Source organism: Talpa europaea (genome assembly GCF_964194135.1).
Source record: "Talpa europaea genome assembly, chromosome: 12".
NCBI classification, from domain to species: Eukaryota; Metazoa; Chordata; class Mammalia; order Eulipotyphla; family Talpidae; genus Talpa; species Talpa europaea.
In genome coordinates this window covers 28,646,023-28,662,898 of record NC_140079.1, presented here as the reverse complement: position 1 = coordinate 28,662,898, position 16,876 = coordinate 28,646,023, and the positions used below count along the sequence as shown (strand labels likewise).

The window sequence follows — 16,876 nt, the reverse complement described above, 5'->3', positions numbered from 1 at the left end:
CAGAGATTGGGTGGGAAGAAATGATGACTTTGCAAGTTCTTACAGCCACTGGTGGCAGGTCCAGATTTAATCCTGACTTTCTGCCACCCAGTGTAGTGTGGTCAGCTCCCCAAGCAGCACGTATTCAGGGAAATGGCGAAGCAAGCTCCTTGCAAGGGGAAGGTGGCCAGTAGCATGGACAGTGGTCCCTGCAGCCACCCCAGGCTTATCCTGGAGCAAGGCTATCAGCAGTGGGACTGGCTCAGTGGCAGGACCTTGGTCATCTCTGGTACCAGAATTGCCTTCTGCGTCCCACTCAGCCCAGAAACGCTGTTTAATCAGTAACTTCCCTGCTTCCTTTTATAGCCCTACTCTCGCCTCCACTTTCAGACATGTTAAAGATTGTCTTACCTACCCCAGTTGTTCTACAGATAAGGACAGTAGGACTGAGAGGGAGCCACCTGTCCAAAGTCACAAAGGCAGTGAAGTCAGTAAAGCAGCAAAGAACCACTCCCTCCAAACCCCTAAGCAGGGTTGCAGGCAGGCCGGCCTCCAGAGGAGGAAGTGGAGGGAACACCCCATGCACTCGGGTTTAACCTTGTAAACAACCGTCTCTCTCCACCGTCTTTCTCCACAGCCATAAGCCAATGGGAGAGAAAGTCTGCCAGAGCCTGTTTTGGCTTCGCCTTCCCTTTTCTCTTCAAGTAAACATGGTTTGCAGGTGCACATAACAAAACACACCTGGCTACGTGCTTGCTTAGTAAAAGCAGATGGAGGCCACACAACTCTCGTGGCCGCTTCCCACCAGCCAGCTCAAGTGAGCCTGACAGTCCCACACAGCACAGTGTGAGGCCTGCCTCGGACAAGAGAGTCAACAAGGGCTTCCTGAGGACAGACAACACAAACGGCCCCAGTACATGCAGAGTGGAGACCCTGGAGGGGTGAAGGCTGAGTCCTAAGAGAGTCCAGGCAAGGACAAAGTCGGATGATCACCACTCCCATCCAACAGCCTGGAGGGATAGAGGAGGTAGTTTGCAGAAATCCAGGAGGGGATTTCTGTTGTTTTAAACACACTCATGGAAGTGATGCAAATCCACCCCAAAGCCAATGTGGGACTACCTAAAAAATGACTGTCTTAAAAAAAATAAATAAATTTTTTTTAAAAAGGGCCTCCCTGGTGGCACAGGGGTTAAAGTCTTAGCGCTATCAAGCTATCAAGCTATCCAGCTATCACAGGCCACTGTGGCATGCGTTCAATTCCCAGCCAGGGAGCTGACCCACATGTCGCAGCAAACCTATCCTGTCTGGCCCACTGCTTCCCTCAGCAGTGCATTTCAGTAGACCCACCTGTTCTGCCCCCCACTCTGTCTCTGGTGAATCCTCTCACCCCCTGAACCTCTGGCCTGTACCCCAATTCTTGTATGCATAAATATTTTTTAAAAAAAAATTTAAAAACACAACTAATTTAGAGTAGGTATTTGATGCTATAGGAAAGACACATGTGGCCACCTTACTCTCATTAAGTCACCAGGGCTTAAAGCTAAATTTTGAACAAACAAAACTGTGTCCAAGTCAGCCAACAAATCCTCCCATTAGAGGAACCTTCTGCGCCTCCAAACACACACACACACACACACACACACAGATCTGTCACCGGGTTGAAACTCCCAATGGTCCTACCCTCCCTTGGCTCCAGGGGCCAGTAAATCCAAAGTTGTAAATTGCCACTGGTATCTCAGAATGTGGTCCTCACTAGAGAAAAGCTGCAGGTTGGTATGTTCTTATTTGCAAACAGTAAAAATGTTCTCAAAAATCCACAAGGTTCCAGGCCTCCCTGGTGGCCTAGGGATTAAGTCTCAGTGCTATTACTACTGCTATGGCTTGAGTTGGATCTCCGGCCAGGGAGCTGACCCACATGGCGTAGCAGACCTTCCTGTCTTGCTTGCTGCTCCCCTCAGCATTGTATTTCAGTAGATCTGCCTGTCCTGCTCCCCACTCTGTCTCTGGCAAATCCTCTCAACAACACCCCCACACCTCTGGCCTACACCCCAATTCTTCTATGCATAAATAAATAAATGTCTTTAAAAAAAAATCATACAAGATTCCAATCAGGAAGACAGAAGAAAAATAGCATGTCATGCCAGACTACTTTTTTTTTTTAAGACTGTTTCTCATTCGGCTGAAGTTGGGCGTGATCTTCTGGGAAGGCAGGGGATGAGTGGTCACTCAGAGTGCTGGGAGGGACCACGAAAGGACATCACATGACAACTATTAATCTGCTCCTGCCACTGAAGATCAAGGTCATGTGGGCACAGGTGATGTCACTGGCTGGAGACACAGGTGTGTTGCTCAGACTGAGACCAGGACAAGGGTGTCTGGGCTCAGGTGCCACTGCCAACTGCTGCTGGTCTGCAGCAGGTGCTCTTCACTTACAGGTTGGGTGACTCAGTGTCCCCAACACCAGACAGGACAGATTTCAATTTCATGAGGTCATCACCACCGCCAACGTATGAAAGCCATAAGATATCCCTGAGATTATGAAAAGGAGAAATGATAACATGAGCGTCTGGATGGCTTGCTGTAGAGTAGAGGCAACCGAAGCCCCTCAAACACGCCTTCCTGATCAAGGGGAAAGGCTAAGCCAACATCTCTCCTATGGCCACAATCCCCAGGAACACGGATCAAGACCACCAGACACGGCAGAGCGAAGGACAAACTCCAAAGACGAACGCTGTGTCTGTCACCCTGGGGAATGAGAGCACAGACTGTGAGTAGCGGGAGACACCAGAAGGAAAACTAGAGAAAGGTGTGATTTTCAAGTTGCTGAACATGAAAAGACCCTGTCTTCAGGCAGGAGGGGACCTGCTCAGGTGTGTCTCTCCACTAAATCAGCGCCCATGGGAAATTGGGGTGTCTGTGGAAAGAGAGCAGCCAGCCCAGGTGCAGACTCCCAGGCAGGGACCCCACCATCTTTCACCAGCACAGAGGACCCCTGATTTGTTCATCACAGGATGGCCAAAGGGACAAATAAGAAGGCAAAGAAAGCCTGTACTGGAATCTTCCACCTACTCACCAACCTGGGGCCAGTGATCTCACAAGAAACAGGATTCTCCAGCATCCCACAGAGGCCAAGGTTCCATTGATCCTACCACCCCAGCATTTCCCAGACTGGCCTAGTTGTGAAAAATAACAATAAAAACAGAATAAAGCAAACAGTGCTGGCTCAGCATCCAAATTCCCAAGCCCTGCTCCCTGCAGATTCTGATAAAGCAGGTCAGGAACACCGCGCTGGGAGAGAGGAGTTTAACAAGCTTTCCAGGTTATTCTTAGGAACTTGAAAGTTCGAGAAACGCCTCCGCCTATCATTTCCAAGAGGCTGTGGGCCCAGCTCACCCACTTCCAACACAGAGAGGAGCCCGCCCGGTCATGTTGGAGTTTCAGCTAGCCTATTTTAAGCAACCACCAGGATGCAAGGTTGCTTCCAAGCAGGGCTGTACTTTGCTTCTGCCTGGGGCACTCTTCCACTACAGGTGGGAAGCAACACCCTGAGGTCCCTGAAGCTGCCACCACACTCCTCAGACACACCCTCCCAGCTTTTCCCAGAACACACCACCTGATGCGGGCTGGACAGCTAGTGTGTGGACTCTCCAACCTCGCCAACTTGCCCAACCCTCTCACCCTGGCCCTTCAAACTTTTCCCTGTACTGGGCTGTCCCACCAGCAGGACCTGCTGCAAAATGGGTCAGGCTCCAGGGTCCCAAGGAGGATCCACTGTCACCTGTGACCCCAAGTCATCTTGGGTAACAAAAAGCTGACCCACAGCCAGTAGGTTACTACTGAAGGAAATAAATCCAAACTCTCCCTGAAAGTCTCCTGGGGCCTGACTCAGATGCATGGGTGCTCTGTCATCGCAGAAACCCAGGGCTGCCAGCCAGTGCCTGACCCCTGTAGACTTCACATGCTCCCTCCCCAGTCCCTGCAACAAGACCCAGAAAGGGAACAGAGACCCCAGATTCAAGTGTCTCCCTTTTGAGGGATTTGGATAGATATGACCTGGATGAGGGGTCAAGGCTGAGACTCCTGAGTCACTGGGGCAACCATTTCTCACTGTGCCTCAGTTTTCCCTTCTTAAAAGTGGGTTAATAACCCCTTGCAGTCTACTAAGTAGAGGTGTCATAAAACATAATTAGTTGATTCCTGCTAATGACAGGGGCCTACCTACTATGTTGGTTTGGTTTTGATTTCCCCACCCACCATCCATCCAACTGCCCAAAGCCAAGCAAGCCCCATCCCTCTCCCCTGGTTTGGTAGAGCAGCCGGAGTTCAAGTTCAAACATTAAAACAAGTCATAACAGCGCACATCTAACATGTGGCCCTCAGGGTGTCCAGCAGGAGGAGGCCAGGCAGGCACTCCAGAGGTAAATCAAGGCCTCCTCAGTCCACCGGCCTCCAGTCACTCTGTCTGACAGGGAAGGCCTCCTGGATTTGACCCTTTTCCATCCTCCTCTGGCGCCACTCCAGAAGGCAGGGACTGGTCAGAGGAAAGAAGGGCCCCTCCCAGGGGCCTCTCCACCACCCCCCCCATAGCCAGAGGGCATTGGTTCATCAAAGCCAGCAAGGCTGTTGGCCACATCTGCAGTCTGGGCCTGTATTTACATATCAAGTGCCCAGTTGTTTGTAAAACATTTTCTAAAATGAAAATCTTATTTCAAATGCAATTTTTTTAAGATTTATTTATTTATGCATACAAGAGCTGGGGTACAGTCCAGAGATGTGAGGAGTGGGTGAGAGGATTCACCAGAGACAGACTAGGGAGCAGAACAGGCAGACGGACCGAAGTACACTGCTGAGGGGAGCAGCAGGCGAGGCAGGAGAGGTCTACTGTGCCGTGTGGGTTGCTCCCTGGCCAGGAATCGAACTCCTGCTGCAGAGGCTGCAGATTGCTTCATAGTGTGGTGCTTAACCCCTTGCGCCACCAGGGAGGCCCTCAAATGCAATTTTTTACAGACCCTCAAAACAATAAAAAGATGAATGGTCTGGTTGAAATATCGGCAAGACCCAGAGGACTTCCAGGCTATTCTTTGAGACCCGATCCCAAAAGACTGTAAGTTTCAAAGCCATCTAGTAAGCTAGGCCAACCTCAGGCAGGGAAAGGCAGCAGAGGATCTCGGGACTGAGGGCTGCCCAGGGTTTTGCACAGCTGGCTGAGGGAGGCAAAGGCCCCAGCAAACATAATCATTATTTCTGTGCACTTTGTGTCATCTTAGGCATTTGTATTATATTTATCTCCAATTCTTACAACCCAGGTTCATTTTTCAGATGAGGAAATGGGCTAAAAAGGGGGCAACTTATCAAAAACTCAGATAGTGAAAAAGTGGCAGGGCTGAATTTCAGACCCAAATCTATATTCCAAAGTCAGTGCCCCCTCAGGCCTCTGCTGCTCTTCCAGTCTGTCCCCCAAGCCAGTACCATCTAACCCCGAAGTGGCAGAAGACAAGCAAGTGGCAGCTGAGAGACTAAGTGCCTTAAAGGGTACCCAGCACCCAGTAAAAGTCCACCTACAACAAACCCCAGTACTTGCACTCAAGGGGCTAGTTCGCTGTGCCCACTGCTGTACACGTAGGTTTCCATTCCTTCAACCCTGGTGTCTTGGGGTGCTGACACCCCCACCTCTGATCTCAGTGAGGAGACCCCCAAACTGGTAAGAAAGCTGGCCCCAAACTGTCTGCTCAAAATAACCCACCTCTGCCTTCTTTTGGGGTGTACAAAGCCCAAGGCTGTGTCCCTCCAGGAAACCTCCATGGACCTCAACCCACAAGCTTTTCTCACTGGGGCCCATGACCTACGCCACTCACTAGACATCATGACACCCCACTGCCACTCTGGACTCACCAGACAGTCCTTGTGGGCCAAGAGTCCCAGTCACCTCTCTTGGGGGCCAAGGGGCCCCATCTCCTCTATCCTTGTCCTTGCCCAGCGTGACCTAGCTTTTGTAGACTGAATGAGTAAAGGGCTTCTCTCGGTGTGGCCAGATTTAGGAAGCCAACACAGGGCAAGCAGGGATAATCTCCCAGGCATCAGGAGCCAAGAAAGTTTCCAGACTTGTATCTGGGAGGAACTCTCTCCAGCCCAAGAGGGGGAGAGAATGTTCAGTCCACACCCAGGGCTATGCTGACAGCCCCCACCCCCAGCTTCCCAGCATCGGCCCACGATATCATCCACTATCCCAGACCCCAGTAGTTTACACTCGCTAGAGCTCTTCTTCAGTTAAATGCTCCCCCAGGACACAAGCTCCTTTGTCATTTCAACCAGAGAATTCCAAGATCACTAGTGAGAAAAAGGGAGGGGGATTTCTAGATCTTAAGTGTGCAGAGGCCCCAGGGCACAGCCACTCCCCTCTCCCTTCCTCCAGCCCCAAGTCACCGGACAGAGGGAACAGAAGCATCACCCTGCCTCTGAGCAAAGCCAAACAAGTCCCCGGAAAATAAACAAGAAAAAGCAGCAAAGGCAGCACAGAGTATTTTTTGTTCTTTCTCTGCTTTTCACTGAGCTCACCTTTTGATTTCAAGGTTGGTGCTTTACTTAGTTATTGCAACTTTTATTAAGATTGTTGTAGATTCACAAGCAGTAGCAGGAAATAACAGGGTAGTCCCTTGTGCCCTTTGTCAAGTTCCCTCCAACGGTAATATCTTGTAGAACTAAAATCCCAAGATCTCCACAACACTGGTATAATCCATGGACCTCTTTCAGATTCCCCATGTGTGCACGTGTGCATGCATGAGAACATATTTAGTTTCACACAATTTTGTCACTGGTGAAGTTCCTGTACTTCAATCAGCAGTCAAGAGTCCCAACAGCTCCAACAAGAGGATCCTGACACTGCCATTTTGTAATCACACCCACCTCCCCCTACCCAGCAATCTACCTTCCAGTTTCTAAAACCCTGTCATTTCAAAATGTCATATAAATGAATCATCCAGTCTATAATCTTTTGGGATTGCTAACTTCTTTTACTCAGCAAAATTCCCTGGAGAAACACTGCCTTTGTTTCATGCACCAAGTTTGCTCCTTTTCAGTGCTGAGTAGTATTCCATGGTGTGGCAGTACCAAAGTCTACCAAACCCTTTTTAATAGCTGCTTTGGTAGACCCAGGAATCTGGAGAAGTTAGTGGGGGAGTCCCCAAAACATGATTCCTTGGTAAAAACAGGATTCTTCTCCAGCTCCCAGACTTGTCAATGGACTGGGGTGAAAGGCCTGAATATGCAAAGAGGAAAGGCACCACCACTCAGGGAGGGCACCTGGGGCCCAAGTCCACAACTTGAATCCCGGGGAAGTAAATGTTAACAGCCAGGAGAGAAGTGCAGAACAGAGTCCTTGGAATCAGACCCTTAAAGGAGGGATGATTTGAGACATCTTCTTGTGCTTTTGGGGCCATCCTTTGAGTAGGAAATAGCTTTTTTTTTCTTTTTTCTTTTTTTAAAAGTTTATTTATACAAGCACTGGATATAGTCAGAAGTGCGGGAGGGTGAGAGAATTCACCAGAGTCAGAGCGGGAAACAGAACAGGCAGACTGACAAAATACACTGCTGAGGGGAGCAGCGGGCGGCAGGAGAGGTCTGCACGCCATGTGGGATCCTCCAGCACTGCAGAGGCTGCGGGCAGAGCTTCGCAATCCTCAACTGCTGAGCCACTGGGGAGGCCCGGAAATAGCATTTTAATTTAGCTCTCAGTATTAGGAAATTCTCCCCTCACCCAGCAGTGATCAGCATCACAATAATCCCTGAGCATTAGCATTGCAATGGAACCAGCCCAATTCATCCAGATCAGCAGAGCCAGAAACACTCCACTCTGGCATTCCTGCTCTCTGAGTTGGCTTTCTCAGGTTAATCATGCTCAGCTCCATCATGCAAACAAAGCACTTCATAAACCTCTGGCCATCTGGTTCCACCTCACTGTCGGCAGTATTCCCATTAAGCAAACATGGCACACAGAACTCAATAGCATAATCCAGAGGCCTGACCAGCATGGTCTCCACTGGGGCTATTAGTCAATGAGCTTCCTTATTCTGAATGCTCCATTTCTCATTAGCTGCCCAATAACACATTCAGTGAGCACATACAAATAATAAAAATACTGAAAACAATAATGATAGATTCACTTGATGAAAACCTATGCAGCCATCAAAAATATTTTGTCAAAGTGTTCCCCTAGCTCCTGAGTTCACCTCTGAGTTCATCTCAAGGTCAAACACCTGCTACTTAAAGGCAAGGGAGAATAGAGAGGGCTAGATCTTTGCTCCACAATCCCAGCATGGGTGAAGACATTTAATAAAAGTTTGATGAATTAATTAATCACAACCATGTCTTTAACTGCAGGCTAGGAATTACATCATTATTCCAATTGGGGGAAAACACGTGCCCATATCTATTCATATCATGTGAGTACTGGGATATACATAGAAGACTTAGAGAATATAAGCCAAATCATTTTTACAGGAGTTATGAATCTAGGAAAGAGAATTTCAGCAGAATTTCACTATCTTCTTTGTATATTTCCATACTGTTAAAAAAGTTTTTCTAATTTTTATTATCAGAAAGGCCAACTTTCTTAAAGAATATATGCATAGGCAATGTCAAGTTATCAAAATTACTTTGTAGGGTACCTCCCCCATTTTTTAATTTGTTCTACTTATTATGAGTTAGTCAATGTTTCTTTAAATATATACAGTAGCCTTTTAATGATAATTTTAAAAGGCACCACCAAATAAGAATATGGGGGAGGGAATTTGCTTTAGATTTTAGGGGAACCACATTACTTCCCCTTAACTGAAAGTTCTAGATCAACTGTGGTGCCAACTCTTCACTCTCCCCAAACTCTCACCTCCTGAGAGAAGGCAGGAGGTGACTTTTGTTCTGGTTGTTTTGGTGGTGAGGTCAGCATACTACTTATCCTAACACAGATGGATATAACTCTGTCCCTGGAGACCTGTCATACGGACTGTCCAGCTCCTTCTGACTCATTATCAAATCACCCAAGATCTGGCCTTTCCCGCCCAGTAGGATGTCATCTACAAAACTGATAAGCAAATATTACTAAAAATGGCACAAGACTCAGGAGGGACTCAGGACTCACTCTTCAGCCACAGTCCAGAGTGACTTGGATCCAAAAAAGGAACCTCTCCAGGACAAGCCCCCAGGCCTCTACCATGCGCTGAGCCTGAGCCACTATCTTCCCCAGAAATTATGTACATAACAACAAACCAGCTATTATGTTATGTACATAACAACAAACGCATGCACCAGTCCAAGTGGAAAGAGGCATGAAAAATGTAAACAACCTGATTTGTTGCCTTGAGTAGTGAATTATTTTTCATTTACAATTTTCCATTATGAGTTGTAATCACATGTATCATAAATAAAGCTACATTTTGTTCAAAGCATTGTTGACATGATTTCTCCAGCCCTGCTTTTGGTCTACCAGATGAGTAACCTCATCAAAAGGGGAAAGCAGACATGAGAGGTGTTTAGTGGACCTGCGTTGGCGCCTGGCGCTCCCCACTCTCAGGTTTAATGATGTGGTCTAGGATTTTGCTGGGGATGCGCATCAATCGCATGGTCTTCGGAATTCAACTGCATAATGGTGGTGTGGTTAAAATCAGAATCTTTGAAGTCACACAGATCTAGGCTGAACTCCTCCACTTCTAACTGCCTTGGGCCATAGCATAAAGCCTTTGAATCTCAGTATTGCCATCCATAAACTAGGCATTTTTCCTCCTGTAGTTGCTCTGAGGATAGAAAGTGAATTAGAGGGCACAGATTTAGTGACGAGTAGAAAAGATCATCAGAGCCTCCCTGGTGGTGCAAGGGGTTAAGCACAGCACTATAAAGCTATTCACAGCCTCTGCAGCATGAGTTTGATCCCTGGCCGGCCAGGGAGCTACCCACATGGCATGGCAGACCTCTCCTGTCTCGCCTGCTGCTCCCTTCAGCAGTGTACTTCAGTCATCTGCCTGTTCTGCTCCCCACTGTCTCTGGTGAATCCTCTCATCCCTGTACCTCTGGCCTGTACCCCAGTTCTTGCATGCATAAATAAATAAATCTTAAAAAAAAAAGAAAATGAATTAGAGGGCACATATTTAGGGACGGATAGAAAGATCATCATTATATTCTCCACCTTTTCACCAACATCATCATCACCATCTCAGAAGAGATAAAGGATCCAAGTTTTGACCGGTTGACCAACTATCACAAGGAGTCTAAGGTTCTGTTGCTAAACCCAGGTGGAATAAACAAACTCCCAAAATGTGAGAATCTAAGAATTTTAAATACCTGCTTCTAGAAAAGTCAGCAAGACCCAAACACATTTCTTACCCTGCCATTTCTCTGTGAGAATCCTCCGAGAAACCCCAAGTGTCCCCTTCCCACCCCCACACTACCAAATGGTTATTAGAATTTTGCAAAGCCCCAAGCATATCAGAAGCAACCCAAGAAGAGGAATCTAGTTTCTTACCCAAATTTTACATCCCTTCCTGTGGCATTAGCTGACAGTCCTGTGTTGCACTGAGCTGATGTAGGATACAACAGAGCCGACCCACCTGGGTTCACATCCCAGTCCCACTACTGTTTTGCTCTGTACCTTAGGCAAGTTACTTAGGCCCTCTGTGCTCCATTTTCTTCACTTATCAAAGGGTAGTAATAATAGTATTTACCTCGAAGAGGTGCAATACATGGTGTATGTTCAATAGATATTAGCAATAATTATTAATATTCTAAACACTCCACATTCACAATGCTAAAAGCAACATTTTGAGGACTCAGCTTCCTCGGGGCTCTTGCACACTCTCACGCCTCTTTCGAGAATAGACTTTCTTTCCTAGGAGACATGAGCCAACAACCTGGGCAGAACCACGGGCCAGAGAAGGAACTAACACAGGGGAACTCCAGGACCACAGTGGCCACCAGCCACGACTGGGCAGTCACCCCTGGGGAGCAGAGTGGGAAGTACAGGTGGGGAATGCTGTGATGACATTGGCTGGCAGCTCTCCAAGCAAGGAGCCTCTGGACCATCCACCCTGCGCTACTCCCAAGGTACCAGAGAACTCGGGCTTCCTATTTGGAAAGTTGGGCAGTTTTTCTTTCTCCTAAATGAGGACCATGAATTTCCGGGTCTTCCTGTCCCCTCCAGCAGCTGGGAGGTGAGTCCCCACCTAAGGCACATTCTTTGTTCCCCAGGATGCTTAGTACTTAGTATCTGCTCTGCTCTTTCCTCACCCTGCACACACCTCCTGGCACGTACTCAAGAAAGGCAAGAAATAAGGAAGCATTTCAAAGTTTTGTTTTGCTTGTTTCCATAGTATAAAGCATTACTGCTGTCTGAAGTCATTCTCAGATTCCAAGTAGTTTTGTGAACGCAGTACCCAATACAGTGAAAAAAGTTTAAAAATTGGGGGCCTCCCTGGTGGCACAAGGGGTTAAGTGTTAGCACTATGAAATAATCAGCAGCTACTTCAGCGCGAGTTCTGTCCCTGGCCAGGGAGCTCTCATGGCACAGCAGACCTCTCGTGTCTCGCCCGCTGCTCCCCTCAGCAGTGTATTTCAGTCAGTCTGCCTGTTCTGCTCCCCACTCTGTCTCTGGTGAATCCTCTCATACCCCGCACCTCTGGTCTACACCCCAGCTCTTGTATGCATAAATAAGTAAATCTTTTTTTAAAAAGTTTAAAAATTAAAAAGAAATAAAGTTCTGTTTTGTATGGTGGTGGGGAAGTGGGTGAGGGCAGAGTAAGGTTGAGAGAAAGGGATGAGGAGCTGGGTCTCATGGTCTTGGCCCAAAATTTCCTTTTCAGAGAGGGATTTTTCGCATTGAAGGTGGATACAGGGAGGAAGCCATCTGCAGAGGGTCTGGATGGTGGGGATGCTGAGATGACCTGCTGGGAAAGCTGGGGTGGGCCTCCACTCGATGTTGGAGACTCCCACCACACATCAGAGATGGCCTCTAACTGCTATCACCTACTCTGGTCCTCCAAGCCTCGTTAGAGGCCCCTTCCAAGTGGCCAACCTGGGCTTATCCAGAATCTAGTACTTATGCAGAATTTAACGCTGTCTGTCCCACACCACACTGGGTGGGGGGGCGGGAGTGGGTAGGGGTCCCTGCAGCCCGGAATTGTTGACTGCTGTCTTTCTCAGTGCTGTTGCCCAGCTGATGCTCAGCTGTTAGGTGGAGAAGTGAATGGATGGCCAGTTAATGGAGTGGACTCTCTGAATGGCCAGACCTGTTCAGCCTACTCCATAATACCTGGCCTGGGGGATATTAAGCCCTACCCAGGACAATCCAGACTTGAGAAGAAACTAATGCCTAGCTATCAAAGCAGCTTCATAACCACCATTAAATATTCAACAGGGGCCAAGACACTGGTTGAGGTGGGCTTCCCAGTTCTCATTAACACCCAAAGTAATTGGTATCTGCACACCTGCTCCCACACAGGCAAGGCTCACACTATGCCCAGATGACACATATGCATAAGGACCCTGGCCAGGGACAGAACTCATGCTGTAGTAGCTGCTGATTATTTCATAGTGCTGATGCTTAACCCCTGGAGAGAGTGGGGGACACAGAGGTGGCCCCTTCCTGCTTGATGGGAATAGGATGGGGTACGGCAGGGGCAGCCTTGGGAAAGAGGCAGCCAGAGACAAGTGTCACCAAACAGCCTTTCTCCATCCCTGCAGGGATGGAAGTCACCAGGAAGAAGGAAGTCCGAAGCAACAGGGGCCCCCTTGGGGCTCAGCACGCCCCAGCCAGGTTCTGTGGCCCAAAGGCAGCAGCTGCACCTCATGGACAAGGAAACGGGCAAAGCAGAGTCTACAGACCTGGCGGCAAACCCACCAGGAAGTGAGATTTCTAGTGAGGCACGGGGTGGGGAGGAATAGTTGGAGACTTCCTGCAGACATGGGACCGAGCTTTGGACATGGCAGGGCCACTTCCTTCAGGAGGCACCGCGACACAGCTAATCTTGACACGTCTCGGCAGGGCTCTCAATGAGTATCCAGTGAAGGCCCAGGACTGGGGTTGTTGGGTTGATGGAGCATCAGGAAAACAACAAGCAAGGCCCACAGGAAGGAAGTGGAAGAAGTGGAGATGGCTAAGCTTCCTAAAGACAGGGAAAGAAAGCAAAGGCTCTCAGGTGACAGAAGTCAGCTGGCTGTGGGGCTTGGGGAAGATCTGGGTGGTAAGGAAACTCCAGGACCCAGCTCCCAGGATCAGCAGGGAACCTCCTAGAAAGGGGAGCTGGGGAGAACAAACACCTTGGGGGGGGTGGAAGGGAGAGAAACAGCCCTAAAATCACAGATACCACACAGCAGGTCCTCTGCTGAGGAGGCAGGAGCCCAGAGCCCCAATAGGCAATTAACAGGGATTCATAAACAGAGCAATTACTGAAAGGAAAACAGGTGTCCTTCCGGGGAGGGCTGCCTCCCAGCAGGGCAGGGTCTCCACAGGAAAGCAGTCCAAGCCTCCAGGCCAGCTGCTGAGTCCAGCTTCCATCAGCAGAGAGGAAGAAATGGAGGAAAGAGGGCCAGCCCCAGATGCTATTTGTAGCGTGGGTAATCCCAGAACCTGGTCTTCTGCAAACTCCCCTAAAATCAGGATGAATTGGAGATGTGTTTACTTGACACTGTTTCTGACTGTGGCCTGACAGAACAGTAGGCAGTAACTGGGGCAGCAAAGGATGTTACTGTACCCTGGCACACAGCAGAAAATGGGGCGGGGGGGGGGGGGAGAGGAGGGGAGTGGTGAAGCTCCTGCACAAAACAGCTCCTGCCTCCAAGGCTGCAGAGAGCAGCCCTGGCCTGGTGTACATAGGTCTCTTCCAGAAAACCTGGAGCCTCCACTGGCCAGAGAGGTGGAGTCCCCTGCTAGTTGCCTTGGCACTGCCACCCAGGTGTGTCCTTCAACAAAGTATCAACCTGTCCCCAAGTCTGTACAAGAAGAGCTAATGTTTTGGGGATCTTTCTGCCCAACACCATTGCCCTCCTGCTCTGGTGTCTTCCAAAGCACCTGTGACACATGCCCCCACCTCCCTTCCCATAATCACCTTCCCAAGGGGCTCCATGGCCTCCAGGAGAAGCCCAGGCAAGCCTATCCTGGAGCCCTTAGCGCCAGGCTCTATGGCAACCAAAGGGCCAGTCTCCCAGTTGCCCTCTGCAGCTGTTACTCAGTTGCCTTCTAGCCAGGGCAAAAAATAAAATTCCTGCAGAGGTCAAGGATGGCTAGGACTCCAACTCCCCACCCCAAAATCTCCCTTCCCAGCCCAGGTCACCCCTCTTGGCCCCTGGTTTCTTCCAGATGTGCACTAGCAGCGCGCGGTTAATGGAGGGTCAGAGACCGAGCACTTTTCTGAGGTCAGGGAAAGGACCCAGCGACAAGGAGGCGGGAGGAGAAATTCCGCGTCTCCAAGGACCCGAGGGTTCCCGCCTCCACCCCGGCTGGCTGGCGCGCAGCAGGGCAGGTACCAAAGGTTCGGCCAGGTACCCGCCGAACAGGTAATTCCACCTGCCGGCCGGCGCTCGGCGCAGATGGGCAGTGGAGCGGTTCCCGGTGCCAAGGACAAAGCGCTGCGCCGCAGGGGCCGGGGGTCAGGGGCCCGCGCGGCCCCAGTCTCAGCGCCCGCCTGGATCGCCCGACTCCTGGCCGCTCCGAGAGGCTTTCCGGGCCCCGACGACGGCCACGAAGCTCGAACCCCTCGCCGCCCTGCCCGGCCACAGCAACGCCGGGGCCGGGGCGCGAGACGGGGCCAGGCTGCCCAGTCCGGCCCCGCGCGCTCGCCCACCTCTAGCCCCGAGCTGTACTTGAGTCCCGCGCCGAAGTCCTTGGAGCCCGCTCCGCCCTTGCGGGCCCGATTGCTCCTCATGGTGCCGGCGGCCGGTCGCGGGTCTCAGAGACGTGGTCCCCGAGGGCGCCGGGCTCCCATGGCCGCCGGGGCGCGGGGCGTGGGGGGCGCGGGGCCGCGGGGCGGGGGGCGCGCGGAGTTCCGGGGGCTGGCCCTGCGCGCCCGGCGGCCGGCGGTGGCTCTCGCCCTCTCCCTTCCTGTCCCGCGCAGGTAGTTTCAGGGTGTGGCCTCCCCGGACCCGCCCCGCCGCCCGGCCGCGCTCGCCAGCGCACCTTTCCCCGGCCGGCCGGTTCCTCCTCCCGCCGAGGCCGCGAAGGAACCACCCTCCGCGCCTCTGGTGAGCAGGAGCAGGCCACGCGCCTGCAGGGGATGGAGAACTAAGCCGAGGGGACGCGTTTGGGGGTGGCCAGGAGCATTAACTCTGCCTCGCACACACTAGGCGCTCGAAGCCGCCTGCCAGGAACAACAAAAGCTAAGCCGCTTGCTTTTTGTCTGCTGGAAGTGGCCCTTCCCTCTGCAGGACAACCCTCCTGCTAACTTCCCTGAAGCCAACTTTGGTTTCGCTTCCTCCGTCTTGCATCTTTCACTTCTCTCCACGGAGCCTCATTATTCCCCTCCACACCCAAACAAAACCCAGGCGCATTGGCCCAGCCTCCCCCTCCAGCCCTCACCCTCCTCCGCCTCTTGGTCAGCAACTGCCACTTCCAGTAACTGCCTCTTCTCCCTGGTGGGAGGCCTGCCTTCAGCGCTCCCGCGTGCGTCCCTGGAGACCTGGGTTGCCTAACCCGATGGTCTCTTAGCGGCTCCCAGTATCCTTCGCTGATCCTCAAATACGTGCCTGCTTGGATTCCGGTCCAACTTTCTGGCCCCTAAATGTCAGGTTCCTGAGCGCTGGGTTGCGAAGCTGCTCGCAGCCTCTGCGGCGCCTGTTCGATCCCCGGCTGCTCCCCGGCCACTGGAGGAGGGTCCCACATGGCGCGCAGACCTCTCCTGCCGCCCGCTGCTCCCCTCAGCAGTGTACTTCGGTCCTTCTGCCTGCTCTGCTCCCCGCTCTGGCTCTGGTGAATTCTCTCACCCTCCTGCGCTTCTGACTGTACCCAGTGCATATATAAACAAAACAAACAAACAAATAAAAATAAAATAAATAAATAAAACATGCCTCTGTAAAAAAAAAAAAAAAAAGTCAGGTTCCCAAAGTTCCCTCTTCAATCTCCTTCCTCACTTTTTCCTCTGTGCTTTCTTGGCATCTCATCTCATGTCTTCAAACAGGTAAAGCTGCCTTCCTAGCTTTGGCATCATGAAGCAGTGCCATTTCTGCATTAACAATAGCCTGGGGACTTCTCCATTTGTGTTCTACTGGTACTGCGTGGTCAACATATACTACTGTTGAATACTGGTTTGGGTGCTTGGATACAAAAATAAAATTAAAATCCCTACTATGCGGGGCCTCCCTGGTGGCACAGGGGTTAAGACGCAACCTATGAAGCTGTCCGCAGCCTCTGCAGCAGGAGTTCCATCCTCCAGCGAGCCAGGAAACAACCCACATGGCACAGCAGACCTCTCCTGACACACCCGCTGCTCCCCTCAGCAGTGTACTTTGGTCAATCTGCTTGTTCTGTTCCCCACTCTGTCTCCGGTGAATCCTCTCACCCCCCACACCTCTGGCCTGTACCCCAGCTCTTGCATGCATGCATAAATAAATCTTTTTTAAAAAATCCCTACTATGCAATTATCAAACCCAAACTTCCTTCACAAATGCACCTATCTTCCACAGCCTTCTCTTAGTATGACACTATCATCCCCCTAAACTCAAAACCTTGGCTTCATCACCTTCAACCCTCCACCCCTCTGCATCTCATATTCAATTAGTTCCATATCTGGTCAAGCCTTTCTCTCCATTAGCTGATATGTACTGCCACCATTAAGAAAATCCTTATTCCAGTCCATATTACCCTTTTCCTGGATTTGTGTAAAAATCTGATGGATCTACTGCTTCCAGTTTGCCGCCTCTAATC

General features: G+C 50.6%; 1 protein-coding gene across 1 annotated transcript in view; it reads right to left on the bottom strand.

The window, feature by feature from the left end:
* ST14 (ST14 transmembrane serine protease matriptase) overlaps positions 1-14,882 on the bottom strand; it is a gene marked incomplete at both ends in the record, with an annotated part of 36,167 nt that extends 21,285 nt beyond the window's left edge. Inside the window, one exon of the mRNA XM_084248849.1 lies at positions 14,802-14,882. Coding sequence (XP_084104975.1) covers positions 14,802-14,882 — 81 coding nt within the window. The remainder of the gene's footprint in view (positions 1-14,801) is intronic.
* Between the last annotated feature and the right edge of the window lie 1,994 nt (positions 14,883-16,876).